This window comes from Mobula hypostoma, chromosome 15 (assembly GCF_963921235.1).
Source record: "Mobula hypostoma chromosome 15, sMobHyp1.1, whole genome shotgun sequence".
Lineage (NCBI taxonomy): Eukaryota > Metazoa > Chordata > Chondrichthyes > Myliobatiformes > Myliobatidae > Mobula > Mobula hypostoma.
Genome location: NC_086111.1, coordinates 12,098,488 through 12,122,953, shown reverse-complemented (window position 1 = coordinate 12,122,953; position 24,466 = coordinate 12,098,488). Strand labels below are relative to the sequence as shown.

The window sequence follows — 24,466 nt, the reverse complement described above, 5'->3', positions numbered from 1 at the left end:
AGCCATATATATTAGGAACATTCAAGATATTCTTAGAAAGGCACTCATAGGATGATAGAAAAATGGAGGGCTATGTGGGAAGGAAGGGTTAGATTGATCTCAGAGTTAAAAGGCCGGCAAACATCATGGGACAAAGGGCCTGTACTATGTCATGTGGTTCTACGTCATAGCTTCTACGGTCAAAACATGTAGACACTATGGCCAAGAAAGCTCACAAACACCTTTATTTCCTCAGAAGGCTAAAGAAATTTGGCATGTCGTTGTTCCTCCACATCAGCTTTTAATTATATGAACCACTGAAAGCATCCTCTCCAGATACATCACAGCTTGAAATGTTAATCCCATTGCCCACTACTGCATGAAATTGCCAAGAGTTGTGGACATAGCTCAGCACATCACAGAAACCAACCTCCCCTCCATGGACTCTATCTACACTTCTCACAATGCCTCAAGTAAAGCAGCCAGCATAATCAAGGACGCCACACACTCTTAGACATTCTCTCTTCTCCCTTTCCAATCAGGCAGAAGATACAAAAGCCTGAAAGTTTGTACCATCCGGTTCAAGGATGGCTTCTTTCCTGCTGTTATAAAAGTCTTGAATGGTCCCTCAGTAGACTCCTGACCTTGTCACAAACAAGAGAAAATCTGCAGATGCTGGAAATCTGAGCAACACACACAAAATGCTGGAAGAACTCAGCAGGCCAGGCAGCATCTATGGAAAAAAGTACAGCCCGAAACATCGACTGTACTTTTTTCCATAGATGCTGCCTGGCTTGCTGAGTTCCTCCAGCACTTTGTGTGTGTTTCTCCTGACCTTGTTATGGCTTTACACCCTATCATCTGCCTGCACTGCACTTTCTCATTAATGCAACACTGTTCTGCATACTGTTATTGTTTTCCCTCACCCAATCACCCATCCTGCTAAGAAGAACGTAACAGTTCTCCTTTAAAAAAAACATTAGAAACAAACTTAGAAGGGCAGACAGCTAGTCAGTGACTCTGAAATGAGACACGCAGTCTCAGTCTTTGACTAAAGTGAGGGTGGAGCTTAGGAGGACGATGGCACCTAATGGCAACTCCTTTGCTTGCATCTTCAGAAACAGTTCTACTTCTATCTTTAATATCTCTATTTTTCCCTTTCGGGGTTCTTTTGAAGACCCTGACCTGGAGTTACATGCTGACTTCGGTTCTTTGCAGGAATGGGACTCACTCTCAGGGTCTCATGACTGGCTGCTATTTGACTTACCAAGGACGCGGCCTACAAGACTGGCGCGCCTTCAGGGTTCTGGGATTTTGCGGCTCTGGAGGCGGGTGGAATCGAGGTCAGTGCCGCCGTCTGGTGTGTCATGGGAGACAGAAGATCATAAGCAGCGAGTTGGCTGCTGGCTGTGTGCCCAGAGACCCAAGATCTTTGGGCACAGAATAAGTGATTCAACAGACTTTTAACATCGTAAATCAGCGAGTTGTTTGTTATGTCTCCCTTCTCGCTGTGAAACAGTGACATTACTTTTTCCCTTATTAGGGAGAGAGAGAGCCTGTGGTATGTCGAATTACTGGGTGAACGAATAGCCTTTGGGGTACTGCAAGTCTGTGTCTTTATTGATGCTTTGCTGCACACTTGACTGCTTGGTGGGGGCGCCAATGCTTTTTTTGCTGGTGGGGAAGGGGGATCGTTGCTTTGCTGCTGTTTATGCGTGGGTAGGGGAGCTTTGGGGTTGTAACATTTAACTGTCATTCATTCTTTGGGGCACTCCTCTGTTTTTGTGGATAGTTGAGAAGAAGAAGAATTTCAGGATGCATATTGTATGCATTTCTCTGACATTAAATGTACCTTTCAAACCTTTAAAAGGAAGTAGCCATGCATAGCTGATCACACAGGGCTCCAGGGCAGACCCAAGTTCTGGCTGAAGTACAGATATCTGCCAGACACAAATGAATGACCATGTTTGCCATGCCTTGAAAGGAGGAAACACGCTGGACCATCTCAAAGATGCCCTAAAGATGGCTGCATTCATGATAGGAGGCATCTAATGGTGATAACTAAAGGGAGGCAAGGGGTCCTCCCTGTAGTCTGTCACACTGCATCTTATTGGCAAGACCCTTCTCATAAGCCTCCAAAAAGGGACCAAAGACCAACTTCCCCAACTGCGCTGTGCATTTCGTCCACCTCATGGATGTGGCCTTCGCTGTGCATCTACTCTGAGATACATGTAGGGAGCAACACCAGCCACCGGACACTGCCTCTTTCAATGTCAGAAGAACTTCTGAATCCATCAACTAAGAGAAATTATGGAACATCCTCTGAAATGTGTCCATTCTAAAAATGCCATCTAATAAGTCCAACCAATGGGTCCACCACAGACACCATTCCCATGTGAGACTGGAGCCAGGCAAGGCTGTGCCATTAGCCTAACTGCTTCTCAATTTTCTTCACTGCAATGCCACACCTCAGCCCTAACAGGTGTCCAATCTTCACTGCAGTCTGGCGGAGACTTGCTTTCCAAAAGAATCTAGAGATACTTTCATAGTTCTTAAATTATTTTTATAGCATAGAAAGGGGCCACTTGGCCCACTAAGTCCAAACTGGCTCTCAAAGCAGTCCCCTCAATCTTATTTCTCCACTTATATCCCTGTAACTTATTTGTCATCACATACGACCACAAACCCTTCCCTGAACCCAAAGGCATCCTCATATACCAAGGGTAATCTACACTAGCCAATAAACCTACAACTTCAGTTGAACAGTCGAATTAAAAAGATATTTAAGGCAGATTACCACACCGGGCAGTATCCTATTTTGCTTCTGCCTATTATCATACACAATGAAATTGGAAATTATGTTTTAGCTTACAGAGTTCTGTTGAACATCTGAAGTGATAAAATGCCTGCTGAGTATAACATTCTGGTTGAAGATTGCTGTTTTTTTGCTGTGCCAAACTAACATGCCATCTAGAATGGGTACACATCACAGTTTACTGTTCCCAGGAAATGCTGTGGCCACAGCTAAGTCCCATACCTTTCCGAATCTCCTCCCTGATCTGAGCCTCCATCTCCTCCATCTGAATCAGGGTCTTCTGCCAATATCGTTCTGCTCGTCGACTCTTTGTGCAGAAAACGACCAAAGCTAGAAAACACAGAATGGTTACAGAAGAGAGGAAGCCATTCAGCCCACAGGCCCTGTGCAGTCTGGCTGGGATCACTCCCTCTCCCCTCCCCACAGCCCTAAAAGTTCTCCACAAACAGGGACAGTTTAAGGTGGAGGTGAGTAGACTGAACCAATAGACAATAGGTGCAGGAGTAGGCCATTCGGCCCTTCGAGCCAGCACCGCCATTCACTGTGATCATGCTGATCACCCACAATCAGTATCCAGTTCCTGCCTTATCCCCATAACCTTTGATTCCGCTATCTTTAAGACCTCTATCCATCTCTTTCTTAAAAGCATCCAGAGACTTGGCCTCCATAGCCTTCTGGGGCAGAGCATTCCATATATCCACCACTCTCTGGGTGAAAAAGTTTTTCCTCAACTCCATTCTAAATGACCTACCCCTAATTCTTAAACTGGGGCCTCTGGTTCTGGATTCACCCATCAGCGGGAACAAGCTTCCTGCCTCCAGCGTGTCCAATCCCTTAATAATCTTATATGTTTCAATAAGATCCCCTCTCAGCCTTCTAAATTCCAGAGTATACAAGCCCAGTCGCTCCAATCTTTCGACATATGACAGTCCCGTCATCCCAGGAATTAACCTTGTGAACCTACGCTGCACTCCCTCAATAGCAAGAATGTCCTTCCTCAAATTTGGAGACCAAAACTGCACACAGTACTCCAGGTGTGGTCTCACCAGGGCCTTGTACAGTTGCAGAAGGACCATTCCCATGGGCTCTCTACCAGTCACGGACAGGTGCCTTCACCCAAAACCCAGGATTATTTCCAGGAGGGAGGAAGAAACAAAAGAGAGGGAGGAGGCTTATAAACCAGTTCTGGAAAGAGAGTGAGGATGGAAGGGTTGTTGGATGAACGTGGGGGGTGGGGCAATGAGGAAGGAGGGGAGCTAGGGGTGAGGAGGAATATGGAGGTAGGAGTGAAGACAGAGAGGGAGGTGGGAATGAGTGGGGAAGCTGGGAGGGATAGAGGGAGGAGGGGAAGTGGAAGTGAAGGAGAAAGCAGAGTGGGAGTAAGGAGATCAGTGTGAGAAAGGAGGTGGCAGTGATGGAGGAGGGGCAAGTAGAAGTGAGAGAGGAAGGGAGGGGAGGTGAGTGTTGGAAGTAAGGAAAGGGTGGGAGGTAAGTGAGCTGAACCAAGTTTTAATGTCAGATTCTCTTTGCAGACCCATCTGGACCTGCAGAGTGCTTCCAGCCTTGTCTATTGATCTCTAAGCATCAGTTCTACGATGTGCACAAAACATGGCCAGCTGAAATTATCACCCTCTAGGCACTTTCACTGAGGACATGTCAACAAACGAGACGAGTGAGTGAACTTCTTACCGATGCCACAAGCCAGCAGCAGTAACAGGCAGACCACGATCGATATCACAACTGAAGTCTCACTCTCTCCCAGTTGCACCATTGCAATTGTCACATTGTAGTTTCCCACCTGCATCTAAATTAGAGCGTACAAAGGACAAGTAGAGAATAGGGTACTGGGAACTAGCAATAAAGGAGAACACTTTGAGAAACAGCCACAAGGCATATGAATAAAAACACCAAGGAATCACACACAAGTCCAATATGTACTGAGATGGGAACGTGGGGGACACCCAGCCCACAGCAACAAGTGACTGATTGTGCAGGGCTTGCTGCTCCAGCCTCTCAAGTTATGAGGTGTGCACCACATGCGTTTATGACTGGAATTCCAAAGAGAAAAGAAAATTCCAAAAGGAAGGCCCACTATATCTGGCTTTCTGAAAACGTTAAATATTAACAGACAACAGGAAAATTTTGGAGCTGCTGATAGTGGGGCAATCTTAGGTTATAGCATGATGTCGATCAGCTGGTAAATTGGGTGAAGCATTGCAGGTAGTGTTTAATTCTGATATGTGCAGGTGATGCATTTTGGCAGGTCTAAAAGCGCAAGATATACACCATGAATAGTAGGACCTCGTGGAGTATTGAAGAAAAGAGGGATCTTGGTGGACAAATTCTGAAGATCCATGAAGGTAGCAGATGATTTGCTGAAAAACACTTGCTTTTATTAGTTAAACACAGAATAAGAGCGGTTATAAAATTTTGGTTAGGCCACAGCTGGACTGCTGAGTACAGTTCTAGTCGCCACAGTATTGGAACGATACACTGAGAGGGCTCAGAGAAGATTAATCAGGATAGTGAAGCAAAAACAAAAATAATGGAAGGACTCAGGCAGGACACTCCCCAGGATGGAACATTACAGTTATGAGGAGAGACTGAATGTGCTGAGATTGTTTTCCTTGGAGTAGAGAAGGCCAAGCCAGGACATGATAGAATTGTACAAAATTATGATGGGGATGGATAAGGTTGACAGCAAAAAACACTTTTCCATGGCAGAGGGGCTCCAAAACCAGGGTGTGTAAGTTTAGAGGATGGGGGAACAAGTTCAGGGGGGATCTGAGGAGAACATTATCACACAGCGCATAGCTGTAATCAGTAAAAACGTGACCTGAGGAGTTCATGAAGCCAGAGAATCCCCCAGCATTAAAGAAGTATCCAAATGACAAATTGAATCACAAAGACCTAGGAAGCTATGGAACAACGGCTGGAGAGTGGGAATGGTATAAACGGGTAGCTCATGGTCAGCATTGACATGACATGGGTCAAAGGGCCTGTTTCTTTGCTGTATGACTATGAATCTAGAGCATTCACGTCACTCCAGTTTGCATGTAATCCCCAGCCTGCACACCTACCCAACCACTCACGAATGCAACCCAGGACACTGTTCCTATCCCACAACCACGACTGCAAGCCAGGATCCAGTTGCTCCACCGTGATCTCATTGGTCTCTCGCACAACCAGTGAGACTCTGGTTGTATTCATTTGGAGATGTCACCATCTAGACAGAGAATGGATATAGGCAGACCCAGGGAATTGAGGATAAATTCAGAATGTGAGTGGAAAAGAACATGGGCTGATAAAACATTTGTTTTTAAGAGTCCATAGTGACCAGTGAATGGAAAGCCTTCTATGTAAACTATGATTCATGCCAATGATGCTGGGAAACTTGCTCAGTTTGTCAAATCACTAATTTCTCACAATTCCTTTGCTCCTTTTCCATTCCCCACCCTGTCTCCCTCTCACCCATGCTTTTCTCCTCACCTGCTTATCACCGCCCCCACAGTGTCCCTCTTCCTTATCTTTCTGCGATGGTCTCCTAACAGATTCCTTCTTCTTCAACCCCATACCTTTTTAGCCCATCACATCCCAGCTTCACAGTTCATATCCATTCCCCCACCTACCTGATTTCCCTGTCATCTGGCTTCACCTAGCACCTTCCAGCTTGTTTTCCTTCCTCTGCCCACACTCTCACTTTCTTATCCTGACTCCTTCCCCCTTCATTTCCAGTCCCGGAGGAGGATCTTGGCCCAAAACATTGATTTGGGCCAAGATCCATGGATGCTGTCTGACCTGCTGAGTTCCTCCACCATTTTAGACCATAAACTCATAAGACATTGGAGCAGAATTAGGCCATTTGGCCCATCGAGTCTGCTCTGGCATTCAATCATGGCTGATTCTTCCCCCCTCCTCCTGCAACCCCATCTCACGGCCTTCTCCCTGTAACCTTTGATGCCATGTCCAATCAAGAACCTATCAATCACCGCCTTAAATACACCCAACAACCTGGCCTCCGCAGCTGCATGTGTTAACAAATTCACCACCCTCTGGCTAAAGAAATGCATTGAGATATAACACTTTGAGTACTGTATTTGCTACCCTTTTTGATTTTTTTTTATCCCTAATGCACTGATACTCACCCCCCTGACTGTAATTTTGCCCTATCATCTGCCTGCCCTTCCTGACAGTCTGACTGCGCACTACCTTTGCTTTTTTATCATCCGTCCTACCCTGAGTCCCTTCATTCCAGTTCCTACCGCCCTGCCAAATTAGTTTAAACCCTCCCCGACAGCTCTAACAAATCTGTCTACAAGAATATTGGTCCCTCTCAGGTTCAGGTTTTGAGTGTTGCTCAGGATTTCCAGCATCAGCAGAATCTCTCACGTTTATAAAATTGTTCAGTCTCCTTTCTTTGCTATGAACCCGAAGTCTCTGCTGGGAGGGCAACTCTGTATTCACCTCCAATAACCCACACAGTGCAGTGTGCAGCTTCAGCCTCCTCCCACCCCCATCCATCAGCTCCCCTCCCAACTGAGCAGTTGCCCCTGTGTTTAAGGTTTGCACATGACTCCAGTTGTGGCTTTACAGTTGATCAACCAACTTCCTGTTATTTACCACGACAGGCAACTGACGTTCATCAGAGTTGATTGAGACGTTCATGGTACAATGGATCTTTCCTTTAACAATGTAGATGTCACATGGAAAAGGGCCAATCATCACTTTGTATTCCTCAGGAGCCAAGTTGAAGTTGTCTGGTGTCTTCTGTGAAAGGAGAAAGTTCCTAATGAGAGGCCTGAGTGAGTGATCATAGCTACAACAGTTCTGAACAAGGGAGGAGAGTATGTGAAGGGAGAAAGAGATTCATAATGTGAGCATGTCCTCTCATTCTTCCCTCTCTCTGTCTTCTCTCAATGAAGAGACAGAGCAAGGAAAGGACAGATCTCATGGTTCTCTAATTCTGTGATTCCTGAATTGTGATCAGTGTTAGGAAGTCAACGGTTTTTCCATTCTCTCCGGGGTTCCCAGGACAGTGATCAGGGACAGTCACCATGACTGTGCAACTTGACTATTTTCTGAATAGGTGACAAAGGTGCTAAATGAGGGCAAGGCAGAGGATGTTACCTACATGGACTTCAGTAAGGCATCTGATAAGGTCACTCATGGTAGGCTGATGCTTATGATAAAAATGTATTATTTCCAGACTTAATTGCACATCAGAACTGACTTGCCCATAGAAGACAGGGAGCAAGGATGAAAGATTCTGGCAGAACCTCTGCTGATTATCAATGATTTGGTTAAAAATGTGGATGGTGGATTGGCAAGTTTGTAGATGACATAAAGAGTAGTGAACTTGTGGACAATGTGATGGACTATCAAAGGACACGTAGCAGGATATAGATCAGTTGCAGATGAAGGCAAGTATGAGGTGTCTCACTTTGAGAAGTTAAATGAAAGGAGAAACTATCACTATTCATTCAGGGTTCCTCTCTCCTACCAATCTTCTAACAGGAATATGCAGACCTTCATCTCTCACTATCTCACCTTTAAAAGCTTCCCACATACCAGAGATCCTTTTGCCCAGAAGCAACCTACATCAATCAACCTTTGTAAACTCCTGTCAAAATTTACCTTGGCCCAATTCAGAACTTGAACCTGTCTAACTAGTTCTGTCCCTTTGCATAAATAGCTTAAAAATAATAGAATTATAGTCACTGGTCTGAAAGTGCTCCTCACTGTCACCTTAGTCGCTTGCCTGCCCCTATCACCCAAGAGCAGTTTGAGCTTTGTTTCCGCCCTAGAAAGGCCCTCTATATATTTTCTGAGGAAACATTCTTGAACACAATTAACAAACTCCACCCCATCTAAACCCTTAACATTACAGCAGCCCCAGTCTATGTTAGTGAAGTTAAAATTCTCTACAATGACAATCCTATTATTCTTGCAACTCTCCATAATCTCCTTGCATTTTTGTTCCTCTAATACCTACTGACTCTTTGGGAGCTTATAGTGCAATATCAACAATGTGATCATACCCTTCTTATTTCTCAAAGATATATATTCTTCAGTAGAAACAGCAAAGGAAAAAAATGGCAGATGGGGCCAGAGTTAAAAATACACTTGGACTAAGATGTTAACTCTCCTGTACTATCACCAGTGGGATCATCAGTTGATCTGCCACCTGTCTTCAGGAGTTTCGGCCCGCTTATGATCAAGACTCCCTCGAGGTGGTGGGCCAGCAGTGCTAAAGCACCACCTCCCACTGGTGAGCTTGAAAACTTGGCATCTGCCTAAAAACTTGGTATCTGCCTCTATCAGTCACTTCCATCAAACAGATAGTCTGCTCTTCAGGTGTCTGTGCAACTACTGAAGGGTTTGCAAGATATGTATACACTGTCTGACTATCTGCCTCTCTGGACATACTTGGTCCACACCCATGCTGATTCTTTCTCTGCTGCCTCAGCTACAGCCCTGCTGGTTGACTTGATCTCTCTTATAGTGAAGCCAAGGTCACGCAGCCACTTCTGGAAAGTGAACACAATAAACCCATGGCAGCCTACTTCAAATGGATAGCATGAGACCTTCCACCCTCTGTCTGTGCACTCTGATCTTAATTCTGCATACTTGGTTAACTTGCGCTCATGGGCTTCATCGATGTTGTCTTCCCAGGGGACTGTGAGTTCACCAATAACCACTTCTCTACTGGTGTCAGACCATACGATTATATCTGGACGCAATGTGGTGAAAGCTATTTGCTCCGAGAAACTGCCTTTCCTGTCCAGGTCGGCCTTGACACACCAATCATTGGCTAAAGAAAGTATGCTTGATCGTGAGCCTGCGCTGTACACCCTTGACTTGGAGCCTTCTTTCACAAATGATATGCGATGTTCTGTGCAGCATGGGGCATGAGATAAGTCGTGCTGCAGTACTCTCTGCTCAACCGCTTCTGTTACAACTTTGAGAACGTTGTTATGTCTCCAAGTGTACATGCCGCTGGAAAGATTGACTCTGCATGCACTCAAAATATGTTGAAGTGTTCCCTTCTCGCCACAAGCAGCACACCTGTCTGCCTTATCTTCATACCAGGTGCTGAGGTTGGCAGGTGTTGGGAGCAGATCGTACGCTGCTCTGCATAGAAAAGAAATGCGGAGCGGTTCCATCTGCCACAGAACATTCCAAGATAGATGTCGTTGTTCAACACTTTCCCACCAGGTCCAAGACCCTTGTTTGGCCAGGCCAGCTGTTTTAACTAACCTCCTCTCCTCTTCTACTTCTCGTACTTCTTGTGTTACAAGCTCACGGCGCTCCTTACCTGTAGAAGATGACCACCACTTGTGGGTTGTCCACCCAAATCCCTGGCGGCCTAGCTGGATAGCCCCAACCGTCTCCTTGTGCTTCAATCTAGACTCTGCTTCATCAACTGCTACACGGGCTGACCACTTCTTGCCTGATCTCACATCCGGCTGGGTGTTCTTGATGACAGGGTCTTTTGAGTCTTGAAGCATCAAGAATGATCTGCCCTTGGCAATCGTGACCTCCTCAACAAGGGATTGCACTGGGATGGTAAGCTTTGTCTGGCTACTGTGGATTGCAACATTGGTGAGGCTGCTCGGTACTCCAAGCCACTTCTTCACATACTTGTTGATTTTCCGTTCCATTGCCTCAACATGGGACATTGCCACTTCATAGACAGTTAGTGGCCACATTATCCATGGCATCAGTCCGTACTGCAAGCACCACAACTTCAACTTCCCAGGCAAGCCACACTTGTCAACAGACATCAGACCTCTGCTAATCTGTTCTCCTGTCTCTTGAACCCTCTTGGTGTCTCTCAGCTCCTCTATGTACCATCACCTGAGGCTCTTAACTGGTTGGTCCTGAATGGATGGAATCTCTTCTCCACAAAGGGTGAAATGAAAGTCAACCAGCTTTCCTCTCCTAAGAACAAGGCTCCTTGACTTCTTGGTCTTGAACTTCATTCTTCCCCAATCCATTAGCTCCTCAAGTCTAGATAGTACATTTTCCACTGCCTCCGTGCTGGGACCCAAAAGGGTGAGATCGTCCATGAACGCTCGTACAGGTGGTAACTCCCCTCCACCATCAAGTGCGACACCTGGTCCCACTGATTCTGCAGCCCTCACAATGACCTCCATGGCTACAAAAAGGATGGGTGAAATCGCACATCCCATTGGGATTCCAACATCCAAACTCTGCCACCTAGTTGTAAACTGCTGAGTGGAAAACCTCATCCGGAAATCGTTGTAGGACTACATAACAAAGTTCCTCACCTTAGCAGGAATCCATAGGGATTCCATCGCAAACTCAATCAGGACATGGGGAACAGAACCATACGCATTTGCCAGATCAAGCCAAACCACAGCCAGATTTCTTCTCAACCTTCTTTGACTCCTGGATGGTATGCTAGAATGTTCAAGGCAGCCTGGGAAGCCTGGTATTCCTGCCTCCTGCACAGTTGTATTTACTAATCCATTCTCTATCACAAATGAAGATATTCTTTCTGCCAGAATGCCAAACATAATCTTCCCCTCTACATTCAGGAATGAAATTGGTCGGAACTGATTCAATGTAGAAGAATTCTCTTCCTTCGGGATGTATACTCCTTCAGCCTCACTCCATGACAAAGGAACAACACCTTGTCTCCACACCACCTTTAACAATCTCCACAAGTACACAAGTATTTCCTCAGCTCTTCACACTTCTTGAACACCTTATACGGCACTCCATTAGGTCCTGACCTTGCCTTTCTGATGAACCGTTCGACTTCTGCCAATTTGGGTTCTGATGGATCGAACTTCACTCCTGGCTTAGTAGGCTTCACAAGCCCTGAAATGTCAAGCAAAGGAGCTTCCCACTGTTCATTAGAGTAAGTGCTTGCCAGGTGATCCTCAAGTTCTTGTTGAGAGATGTTAAGCTGCCCGCTCTTACTTTGTTCAAACAGTTTCTTTGTGAACTCGTGAGGGTTCTCAAAGAACGACTTTCTTGCCTTCTCTCTCTTCTTTCTCTTTTTACGTTGTGACTCTGCACGACGGAGTGATGCTAACTTTATTCGAAAATGCTCTCGGCTTGTCACCCTCACTTGCTACCTTCCACCTCTGTCTCAACAATCTAAGCTCTCTCCTCAACCTACTAATCTCCTTCTGGCGCCTGCCTGGTTGCTGTGTAGGCTTTGCTTTCTTCAACTCAACCAAACCAAACCTGTACTTTCCAACATCGTAAATCATATCACCCATCACTTCCAACTTTCTCTTTGATGTTCCCCTGAGAGTGTTCTCCAACATCATACTGATATCTTCATCAAATACACGCCAAGCCTTCTCAGCTGCCATTGCTGGCCACTTGATCTTCCTCTTCTTCTCTATCTCCTTACCACCGCCATCATGTGAAGGATCTACCTGGGTACTGTGGTCTGAAATCTGACATGGGTTATCTCTCGTCTGACCTGGAGTATGATGACTCTCTCCAGAGCGAATCGCTGTGGCTTGTGATTCATCATCTGTGCTTGGTGAAGTAATCTCATCTTCATCCACCGGGATGGAATAGCACCTCAACTTTGCTTGGTGGATTCGTACACCTTTAATGCTGGAAAACGCTCTCCCACACCAACACACTGGACACTCAGAGCCTCTTATCCTAGTTCTTGGTTGTAGTCGTTCCCTGTAATTAACTTTATCTGTCCGATTGGGTCCATCATTCTCCCTCCCTCTCGGAGGACCCCGAGGGTATGTTTCTCCGTATAAACTTGAAGCTTCAAGAGGTGGGTGCTCTTCTGAGCTGGTGCCCGGACTGCCAATCCTGACACGCCCGGTGCCAGTTTTTCCTGGCTGTCCGCTGTCTCTCCACACTGTCACCAGACTATATTTTTAATTTGGGGAAGGTGGTAGAGGTAGGACAGACATAGAGGCAAGGATGGAAGGTAATGTGCAACAAGATGAGAGAGATAATGGACAGATGGAGACAGGCAAAGGGAGAGAATATGATCAGCAGACTAAGGGAGAAGAACCCCAATTAACAGATGTGGGTGATGAGGAGGCAGAACCAGGTGGAGAAGTGTACTGAAACGAGTTACTGGAGGCTAGAGGATGGGAGAGATAGAAGAGGTAAAGAAAGAAAGAGAGAACCTTGGTGGACCAGTAGGAGTGAAGAAAGAACATAGGAGATGTGGGTTACTGGTGTTTCAATGTCCATATCATAGGGTTGTAGACAGACCCTTGTATGAGGTGTTGAGGTCCTATGCACTTGGCTTCATAATGACAGGGAATGTGGCTGAGGACTGATAGGTCAGTGTGGAAATGAGGAGGTCTGCTGAAATGGCAAGCAACTAGAAGCTCAAGATGGTCCATGCAGTCAGGGTAGGTGCTCTGCAAAATGGTCATGTGGTCTGCACTTGGTCTCACCAATGTAGAAGAGGACACATTGACATCCTCAAGTCCTCAAGCGGACAAGATTGGAAGAGGTACATGTGAGTCTCTGTCTCACCTGAAAGAGCTATATAGGGCCCTGGATGGTGGTGAGGGAAGAGGTGAATGGACAGGTTCTGTAACTCCTACAGTTACATGGGAAGATGCAAGAGGATGGGTCAAACAGGAGTGATCCCTGGGCAAAGGAGAAAATGATGCAGAGGGGTAGATGTGGCTAGCAATGTAGCTGGTGAACAAGGATGACATTGTCAATCTTCACATGCAGAAGATTGCCAAAAAAGTTTGTATTCAATGAAGTTGGAATGTGTCAAGTCCAGATTGCATTGATCACTTACCTCAATCACTAGAGTGAGGGGCTCTCCCTTGTGGTGTTTAATAAACTTTTCCTTGCGGGAGAACTGTGGGTCACTGAAATATTCCATCGAGAATCCTATACCACTCTGTGAATAGGTTCCAGGTTCTCGATAAAGTATCCCATTGATACAGAAATAAACATTCACTGTGGAAACTGAATAGGTGGGAGATGGGCAGATGAGAACTGTATCGTTCATAATGAAACATCTCTGAAAGACAAAGAAAATCTGTCTTGTTAAAAGGAAATCAACAGTCTTTATACTTACATAAACAGTAAGAAAAAACAGAGGGAGCTAGTAGTTCCCTGAAAGCAAACCATGTACTTGTACAGCTTTAGGGTACCGTGTACCGGTAGATAGGGTTGTGAAGATGGCTGTTGCATGCTGAATTTCATCAGTGAGGGGATTCACTGGAGAAGCTCGGGGGCGGGGGGGGGGGCGGTCAAGGTACACTTGTACAAATATTGGTGCGGTTGCACTTAGAATATTGTGTTCAGTTTTGGTTGATCTGCTATAGGAAATATGGCATTAAACTGCAAAGAATGTAGAGCAGATTTACAAGGATACTTCCAGGATTGAATTATGGAGAGAGGTTGAGCAGTTTAGGATTTTTTTCATTAGAGCTCTGGAGAATGAGGGGTGCTCTTGTAGAGGTGCATAAAATTATGAAGGGTAAACATAGGGTCAATGGGTACACTCTTTTTTCCCAGCTCTAGGGAACCTGAGGACGACTTTACCACCCAGAGAGTGGTCAGTATATGGTACGAGAAGCCAGAAGAAGTGGTTGAGGCAGGTGCATTAACAACATTTAAAAAGTAATTGGCCAGGAACATGGATAGCCAAACATGGGCAAGTAAGACCAACATAGAAAGGCATCTCTGTTGGTATGGTCCGGTTGGGCTGAAGGGTTGTTTCTGTGCTGTACGACTCTATGACTATAACATGGACGGGAAATTGAACAGTTGAAGGAGAAGAGCTATAAAGATAATAAGCTGGGATGTGGGATACATTGGTCATTAACCAATCGGTGGAGCATTTTACCACGACTTTGGATGCATCCACCTCATCCATTAAAAACATACAGACACCAGTAAAAGTACATGAATGAGCAGGGGGCTATGGATGACTATAGTACATGCAGGTAGATGGGACTAGACAGAAAACCAGGCTGGCATGGACTAAATGGGATGAAGGGCCTGTTTCTGTTCTGTAGTGCTCTGATTCTATATGAATTGTCTTCCAAAGCAAAGCCTTTGAGGTTTAAACTCATAAAATCATTTTTAAATATTGAAATCTGTACAGTTCCTTTGGACACAAAACCACTCAATCAAACACATTAATAGCCTGAACTATTAAAAGCACGGAGTTTCGATTGTGCAAACGCTTCATTTACATATCAGTAACTATCACAGTAAAGTGAAAAATCCATGCAAGACAAGTTTGTGTGAAATTTATTTTCAACCAGAATGAGAAGCTCACCGATTCAGCAGTTCCAGTGTTTTTGACCACCATGATGGCAATCTGTATCAAACTGAATCGCTGGCCTTTCACTGTGATGTTCCGTCCACCACTGCAGAGAAAGGAGGAGGTCATTATACAGTTATAATCACGTCGCAGATCTATACTGAGGTATACCCGGTGCTCTAGTAACAATAACAACTTCATCATGGCACTGCCCGAACCAACATGGAGGATATCTTCAAATGGCAATGCCTCAAGAAAGCAGCATCCATCATTAAGGACACTCACCATCCAAGACGTACCCTCTTCTCAATACTGCCATTGGGGAGAAAGTGCAGGAGCCTGAAGATACAGTCTCAATGTTTTAGGACCAGCTTCTTCCCACCACCATCAGATTTCTAAACAGACCATGAACCTATGAACTCTATCTCACTTTCTGCTGTTTTTTTCTTCCACTTAGTTTATATTTCTTATTGTAATTAATAGTAATTTTAACATAATATACTGCTGCAAAACAACATGTTTCACCACGTACTATATGCCAGTGATAATAAACTAGATTCTGATTCTGAAAGCTGCTTATAGTATTACAGATTGTCATTGAGTGACAGACTGATTTTATAAACACAGGTGAGGAATCCACCTCTCATCCTCACTTAGCTGGTGACCCAGTGCTCCTCCCTGTTGACCAACACTTGGAAGAAGCAGTTAAAGTAACAAGGTTAGAGTGTACCGCTGGGTGGGGATCTCAATGTCTATCACTAAGAGTAGCCGGTACCACTACTGCTGACTGAATTACTTAAATCCTGAAGCTCTGTGGCAGGTAGTGAGTGAAGCAACAGGATTGATAAACCCTCTTCACTGATCTCTCTGTGGGAGATGCCTGTCTACCCTGTTCATTTCAACTTTGGTAAAAGTGATTATTACAGACCTCGTGAATGCATAGTCCCATCCTCAACACTCTCGATTGAGTTATGCGGTACTACAATCATGTTAATTGGATTAGTCTCACAACAGATCCAACAACTCAAACTGGAGCCACGTGGACATAGTCATAGTCATAGTCATACTTTATTGATCCCAGAGGGAAACTGGTTTTCGTTACAGTTGCACCATAAATAATAAATAGTAATAGAACCATAAATAGTTAAATAGTAATATGTAAATTATGAAATAAGTCCAGGACCAGCCTATTGGCTCAGGGTGTCTGACCCTCCGAGGGAGGAGTTGTCAAGTTTGATGGCCACAGGCAGGAATGACTTCCTATGACGCTCTGTGCTGTATCTTGGAGGAATGAATCTCTGGCTGAATGTACTCCTGTGTCCACCCAGTACATTATGTAGTGGATAGGAGACATTGACCAAGATGGCATGCAACTTAGACAGCATCCTCTTTTCAGACACCATCGTGAGAGAGTCCGGGTCCATCCCCACAACATCACTGGCCTTACGAATAAGTTTGTTGATTCTGTTAGTGTCTGCTACCCTTAGCCTGCTGCCCCAGCACACAACAGCAAACATGATAGCACTGGCCACCACAGACTCATAGAACATCCTCAGCATCGTCCGGCAGATGTTAAAGGACCTCATTCTCCTCAGGAAGTAGAGACGGCTCTGACTCTTCTTGTAGACAGCCTCAGTGTTCTTTGACCAGTCCAGTTTATTGTCAATTCGTATCCCCAGGTATTTGTAATCCTCCACCATGTCCACACTGACCCCCTGGATGGAAACAGGGGTCACTGGTACCTTAGCTCTCCTCAGGTCTACCACCAGCTCCTTAGTTTTTTTCACATTAAGCTGCAGATAATTCTGCTCACAGCATGTGACAAAGTTTCCTACAGTAGCCCTGTACCCAACCTCATCTTCCTTGCTGATGCATCCAACTATGGCAGAGTCATCCGAAAACTTCTGAAGATGACAAGACTCTGTGCAGTAGTTGAAGTCCGAGGTGTAAATGGTGAAGAGAAAGGGAGACAAGACAGTCCCCTGTGGAGCCCCAGTGCTGCTGATCACTCTGTCGGACACACAGTGTTGCAAGCACATGTACTGTGGTCTGCCAGTCAGGTAATCAAGAATCCATGACACCAGGGGAACATCCACCTGCATCGCTGTCAGCTTCTCCTCCAGCAGAGCAGGGTGGATGGTGTTGAACGCAATGGAGAAGTCAAAAAAACATGACCCTCACAGTGCTCGCTGGCTTGTCCAGGTGGGCGTAGACACGGTTCAGCAGGGAGACGATGGCATCCTCAACTCCTAGTCGGGGCTGGTAGGCAAACTGGAGGGGATCTAAGTGTGGCCTGACCATAGGCCGGAGCAGCTCCAGAACAAGTCTCTCCAGGGTCTTCGTGATGTGGGAGGTCAATGCCACTGGTCTGTAGTCATTGAGGCCACTGGGGTGCGGCGTCTTCGGCACAGGGATGAGGCAGGACGTTTTCCACAGTACAGGAACCCTCCAGAGCCTCAGGCTCAGGTTGAATACATGGTGAAGTACTCCACATAGCTGAGGGGCACAGGCTTTGAGCACCCTGGTACTGATACCATCCGGTCCTGCAGCCTTGCTTGGGTTGAGACGTTTCAGCTGTCTTCTCACCTGTTCAGCCGTGAAGCCCACCGTGGTGGTTTTGTGTGGGGGAGGGGTATAGACATGAGAGCAGGGTGGGGGACTGTGAGGAGGGGTAGGAGGGGAGAGTGGAACATGTGTTGATTGGGGGCCGACAACAGATGGCTCATGTGGAGGATGGGCAGGGGTCACAATGTCAAATCTGTTAAAGAACAGGTTAAGTTTGTTGGCCCTGTCCACACTGCCTTCAGCTCCTCTGTTGCTAGTTTGCTGGAAACCAGTGATGGTCCTCATCCCCCTCCAGACCTCTCACATGTTGTTCTGCTGGAGTTTCCACTCAGGCTTCCTCCGGTACCTGTCTTTAGCCTCCCTGATCCTGGCTTTCAGGTCACTCTGTATTGCCCTCAGCTCCTCCCTGTTTCCATCTCTAAACTCCCTCCTTTTAGCGTTCAGGGTGTCCTTAATGTCCTTTGTCACCCATGGCTTGTTATTTGAATAACAAAGGACAGTTCTTGTCAGAACATTGCAGTCCACACAGAAGTTGATGTAATCAGTGATGCACTCTGTGAGCCCATCAATATCCTCTCCATGTGGCTCACAGAGTGCATGCCAGTCTGTCACCTCAAAACAACCCTGGAGCGCCTCATAAGCCTCCTCCGACCATTTCCTCACTGTCCTCGAGGGTGCAGGTTTACTCTTCACCAGAGGCACATAGCAGGGTTTTAGATGCACCAGATTGTGATCTGACCTTCCCAGTGGGGGGAGGGGAGAGGAGCTGTATGCATCCTTAACGTTAGCGTACATCAAATCCAGAGTCCTCTCCCCTCTGGTTGTACAGCTCACAAACTGCGTGAAGTTGGGCAGTGTTCTAGCCATGGTAACCTGGTTGAAGTCACCTGAGATGGTAATGAGGGCAGTCGGGTGCTGGGTTTGTAATCTGGCTACATCAGCACAGAAATATCCTGCCAAATGTCCTCACTTTACCTATACTGTTATCAGCCCTGGTTCAGTGAGATGTTCCCAGGGGCATGCTGGGAGCAGCATTAAGTGGGCCTGAGAATGATGAGGTGCCCACTCAGTGAAAATACAAAATGGGAATTCAGACGGCTGAACAGTAGGAACAGTGCGCTCAGTGATCTCTCAGTGACTGGATCAGATCAGAGTGCTTTGTTTCTGCTACATTCAGTGGCAGATCTAATCTAATGACTGTAGATAATTAAACAAGTAAAGGAAGAAAAAGCTCTAAGAACATCCCCGTCCTCAGTAATGGTAGTTAAAGTTGGTCAATGTGCTCAGTGACTTCAAAGATAGAAGCAGCCCCCATCAGCGAGTGATAACTTTGGAGTGACAGTGGCTGTGTATAAGCTGTTAAGTGGCATAGTTGAATATAAGTGCTGAGGTTTTGGTGAGAGGAAGATGAGCAGAGAAACAGATAAGAGCAGCTTTCTTTAGAGTTATTCTTTCTATTGGAGTAGCTTGGACGCTGGTTTGGGAGTGCTCCTGTGAAATTCTTTGTAGGAAGAGCACCCAGCCGCAGACTGACCACATTAAGGAATTAGAGCATGATGTGGTTGTGCTGAGATTCATCTGGGATGCTGAGTGCATCACAGATAAGAGTTTTGCTGAACCTGGTTATGTCTAAGGTGTAGATACAAAACCAAAAACAAATTGTGCACCTAACCCAACTGTCTCTGAATGTTCTATAGGACAAATTCACCCTAGCTAATTACCATCCATTCAGTTCCAAGACTGTTCATCGAGTATTCTGCAATGCTCAATCCCATGCACAGCTCTTCAGTAAATAAAGCAACCCCAGACAGCAGTAATGCTTGGGTTATTAAGTGGCATGTAGCAGTCACATCACAGAAGTGCAGGCAATAACCAACTCCTGTAAGGGAGTGTTAGAGTGAGTTTTTGGGTAGATGATTCATTTACACTTAAATGACTCTGGCCACCAGTCTTCTGTTTGACAAAGTACTGTGGATTGAATTCACAACAATGCATTTCCTAAAAGCTGTGAATACCAGATGCTGCTGACACCGTAGTTTGACCAGATGCTACAGTTTTGAAGACAGCCTTATTCATACTTTATAAGTATTAATTGTCTTCTATGTTAGCACGTAAAATACCAAATAAATGTATTGTGGATTTGACTTGCAGTCCTAAAGGCTGTGAGTACCAACTCAGACATGTTGGCATCAGGAGGAAAGGATGAAGTCAGAAGCTGTGATGTTTTGTGTGTAGCTTCAAAAGGGAGCATTGTCTATGTATTGTCTATAACTTTTTAAGTAGCGATTGCCTTTTGTGTTTAGCATATAAACTATTTGTATTTAGCATATATATCAAGCCCACATTGGGCTAGCAGACCTTTCTACCGAAAGCATCTCCATCTGTATGATGTCTGCTATACCTTGTTGTGTCGAATAAAGAAACTGTTTTGTATCTACCAGTGACTCTGTCACTCTGGTGATTTCATCCATGCTACCACAGGAAGAACTTAACCATCTACCTTTGACATTCAATGGAAAATCCCACAAAAAAAATGGTGGATATAGTCCATCATAGAAAAGGTCCTCCTCGTTATTGAGCACATTTCAAGGAGCACTGCCACAAGAAAGCAGCATCCGTCATCAAGGACCTCCACCATCAGGGCCACATTGTTCTTGCTGTCACCATCGGGCAGGAAGTACAAAAGCCTTAGGTCCCAAACCACCAGGTTCACAAATAGTTATTACCCTACAACCATCAGGCATGGATAACTTCATTCACCTCAACACTCAACTGACTCCACAACCTACAGACTCACCTTCAAGGACTATACAACTCCTGCTCCCAGTATTTTTCTTTATTCCTCTCCATGTTGTGCAACATTCTAATCTGGAAATATATCATCACTTCTTCATCATTACTGAGTCTAAGTCCTGGAATTCATTCTTCAGTCATCATGGGAGCACTTTGGCAGGACTGCACTGAAATTAGAGAGCATAGGCATCGGCATTCCCCACTCTTCACCCCAATGGAGCAGGTGCCCATGGGATAGGTAGAGAGTAAAACCCCATCCTCTTCCCCACATTGTCCTATTATCAAGCTTCTAATTGGGATAGCAGGATTAATGCATGAAGAAACTTGGACAAGTGGGCTTGTACCTGGTGTAGTTTGAAAGAATGAGAAGGGTACTCAGAGTAAAAGGACTAGACTAGCTAAATGCAGGTCATGTTCCTAATGGTGGGGAGGTCCAGAACCAAGTTTAACAGGCTAAAGCCATGCGATATTCCGTTCTTGTCTGAGGAGGAAGTTCTCCGCCCATAGATAAATAAACTATGGAATTCAGAGAAGGTCTTTCTGGAACCTGAGAAGTGATAAATAGCATAATTTCTCCTCCCAAGCACTCAAGTAGAGGAACAGTCAACTTAATCAGAGGTGATGAATGAAGAGTGCCTTATAAGTTAAATAAAAACAGAAGGTGAGGAGCAGCATTATGTGGGAAAGAGCAAAGTTTGAGGTCAAAGACTATCTGAACTGGGAAAAACTAATAACGTTGGATTTACGCTGTTCAGAGGTGGAAGAAGGATGCATAGGACAAACGGAATATCTGTAATAGGGTGAGACAGAGGTTAAGCTGGGAGTAAACTGTAAATGAGGTCATCTGGCCGGAAAGTTAATGGAGTAATTGTGGGTAAACATCCAAATAAAGGAAGATAAAAGCTATGAAATCGGTGCAGCTAAACAATGGGAATGCAAAGAAAGGAACATAAAGTTACAAAATGTAGGGCCGCCAGACATACTCCAACAGGTCAGGCTGTACTAATGGAGAGAGAAGCACTGAGCCAATATCTCAGATGGATGACTGACAGAAGATCTAGTCAGTTCCTGTACAAACAGGAAAAGTCTGAAATTATAGAATATTTTACTCAGTCTGGCACTCTTGTTTTTTTAATATATTAAACCAGTCTCTATCAGTAGAGATTTGCAGTTTGAGTTTTGTTCTTTGCATTCTCATTCTTTAGTTCTGTTTAATTTCATAGCTATTATCATTTCCAATTTCTCTCTTTAACTGCACCCATTAACCCACTGACTGGATGACCTCTACATCTTATCCTCACCAGTCCGAGCCTTACCCAATTACAGATGACCATTTGTCATATCTGTCCTCCCCCACATTCACTGCAAGTTGAAACCATCTTGTCTTCTTTTACCAGTTCTGAAGAAGGCTCTTGAACCTATAAAGTTCTCTGTTTCCATTTCCATAGACACTGCCAGACTTGTTATTATTTTAAATTTCCAGTATCTGCAGCTTTTTTTTTAACTTTTATGTTAAATATGGAGATGTCTGTCTTCATTCAGATTTCTAACTTACCTGACGTAGCTGGTGTTCGGGCTAATGCTGTCTATTATTGGATTCTCCCGATACTTGAAGGTCATGTTCTTGCTGATGCAGCCTCTGTTCTCAAACTGGACACAGATGGAACTGGCAGTCTCAGCAATATTTATGGCTGGCATTACACATACAAGCTCATACTCAGTCTGTCTGTGAAAGGAAAAGTTTGCATTTATATAATGCCTTTAATGGTCTCATTATATCCCAAAACACTTTATGGCAATGATATCCTTCTGAACTGTAGTCCCAAATGAAATACAGAAGCTATGGCAACCACAACCACATGTAACCACAACCCACAAACTGTTCACTGGGGACTTTTGTTTTAATTTATTCAGATTTCAGGTTCTGGGCATTGCTAACAAGACCAACATATACCCAGTAGCCACTTTATTAGGGACACCTGCCTGTTAATGCAAATTTCTTATCAGCCAATCACGTGGCAACAACTCAATGCATAAAAGAATGCAGGCACGGTTAAGAGGTTCAGTTGTTCAGACTAAACATGAAGAAATGTGAGCAAAATGACTTTTACCATGAAAACATTGTTGATGTCAGACAAGGTTGTTTGAGTGTCTCAGAAACTGCTAATTCTGGGATTTTCATTCTTCGTTTGTTAGTGTATAGTTAGAGCAGTGAGAATGGCTCCCGGGGCTGTGTTGTGTTCTTTGTGTGAGATGTGGGAATACTTTGAGACCTGCAGCCTCCCAGTTGAAAGAGGCAGGAACCTTGGTGTCTGTCAGGAGAGGGAAAGGAAATGGGCAATCAGTACAGCATACCCCTGCGGCTGATCCCCTTAATAATAAATATACCATTTTGGATACTGTTTGGGGGGGTATTGACCCTACTAGAGGAAAGTCACATTGATCAGGTCTCTGGCACTGTGGCTCAGAAGCGAAGGGGGGAAGAAGAGGATTGTAATAATGATTGGGGTTCCATACTTAGAGGAGTAGACACAAGATAGAGCCACCCAAATGGTACGTTGCCTCCCATGTTCCAGGGTCAGGGATGTATTGGATCAGGTCCACGGCATTCTAAAGGGGGAGGGTGAGCAGCCAGAAGTCTTGGTACATATTGGCACCAATGACACGAGTAGGAAAAGAGGAGAGGTCCTGAAGAGAGAATTTAGAGAGCGAGGTAGAAAGCTGAAAAGCAGGAAATCTAGGATAGTAATTCTGGATTACTTCCTGTGCCATGTGCCAGTGAGTGTAAGGATATGACGATTTGGCAGATCAATGCATGGCTGAGGAACTGGTGCAGGGGGTAGAGTATCAGATTTCTCGATCATTGGGATCTCTTCTGGGGGAGGTATGACCTGTACAGGAGGGACGGGTTACGCCTGAACCCTGAGGGGAACCAATATCCTTACGTGCAGGTTTGCTCGAGCTGTTGGGGAGGATTGAAACTAATTTGGCAGGGGTTGTGAAACTAAGTGCTAGGGCTGAGGATGGGCAGTTGATGCAGTGTGTAGTGAGACTGTCAGGAAGAACAGGTAAATGATGGGGCAAAACTGCAGTCAGTGGAATGAATTGCAGTACAACGGGAACAAAATTGACAAGGATGATGAATACAGCACTGCAAGTGTTATATTTTAATGCATGCAACATACGGAATAAGGTAGATGATCTTGTAGCAGAGTTAGGGATTAGCAGGTTATGGCATTGTGGGCATCACTGAGCCGTGACAAAGACTATAGTTGGGAGCTCATCGTCCAAGGATACACATTGTATCGAAATGACAGGCAGGTAGGCAGAGGGAGCGTCATGGCTCTGTTGGTAAAAATTGAAATAAAATCCTTAGAAAGAGATAACGTAGGATAGAAAGATGTAGAATCCTTCCGGTTGGAGTTAAGAAACTGCAAGGGTAAAAATACCCTGATGGAAGCTTATGTTCCTGAACAGTAGTCAGAATGTGAGCTACGAATTACGATGGGTGATAAAAATGGCATGTAAAAAGGGAAAAAGCTGCGAAAGTCATGGGGGATTTCAATAGGTGAGCAGATCATGAAAATAAGGTTGCTGCTGATTTTAGATCCTAAGAGAGATTTTTTAGAATGCCTATGAGATGGCATTTTAAAGCAGCTTGTGGTTGAGCTCACCTGGGTGGGGATCAGCTATTCAGGATTGTGCAATTAATCAGAATTGAACCAAGTTTAAGGCAAAGGAATCCTTAGGGTGCAGTGATCATAATATAATTGAATTTGCCCTGCAATTTGAGAGGGAGGAGCTAAAGTCAAATGTATCAATACTACAGTGGAATAAAGGAGTTATACAGCCTGAGAGAGGAGCTGGTGAAAGTTGATTGGTAGGGCACACTGACTGAATGACAGCAGAGCAGAAATGTCTGGAGTTTCTAGGTGCAATTCGGAAGGTGCAGGATCTATACATTCTAAAGAAGTAGCAATCTAAAGGTAGGATATTGCAACCGTGGCTGACAAGGAAAGTCAAAGCCAACATAAAATCTAAAATTAAGTGGAAAG

The 24,466-nt window shown here is 45.0% G+C and overlaps 1 protein-coding gene across 1 annotated transcript in view; it reads right to left on the bottom strand.

Annotated features, from left to right (window-relative positions):
- Positions 1–24,466, bottom strand: part of plxnd1 (plexin D1) — a 164,214-nt gene that overhangs the window by 51,676 nt on the left and 88,072 nt on the right. Inside the window, exons 16-21 of the mRNA XM_063067742.1 lie at positions 21,967–22,137; positions 15,069–15,159; positions 13,572–13,799; positions 7,415–7,561; positions 4,484–4,598; positions 3,017–3,124 (exon numbers count right to left, since the gene is read on the bottom strand). Of these exons, the coding sequence (XP_062923812.1) occupies positions 3,017–3,124; positions 4,484–4,598; positions 7,415–7,561; positions 13,572–13,799; positions 15,069–15,159; positions 21,967–22,137 (860 nt within the window). The remainder of the gene's footprint in view (positions 1–3,016; positions 3,125–4,483; positions 4,599–7,414; positions 7,562–13,571; positions 13,800–15,068; positions 15,160–21,966; positions 22,138–24,466) is intronic.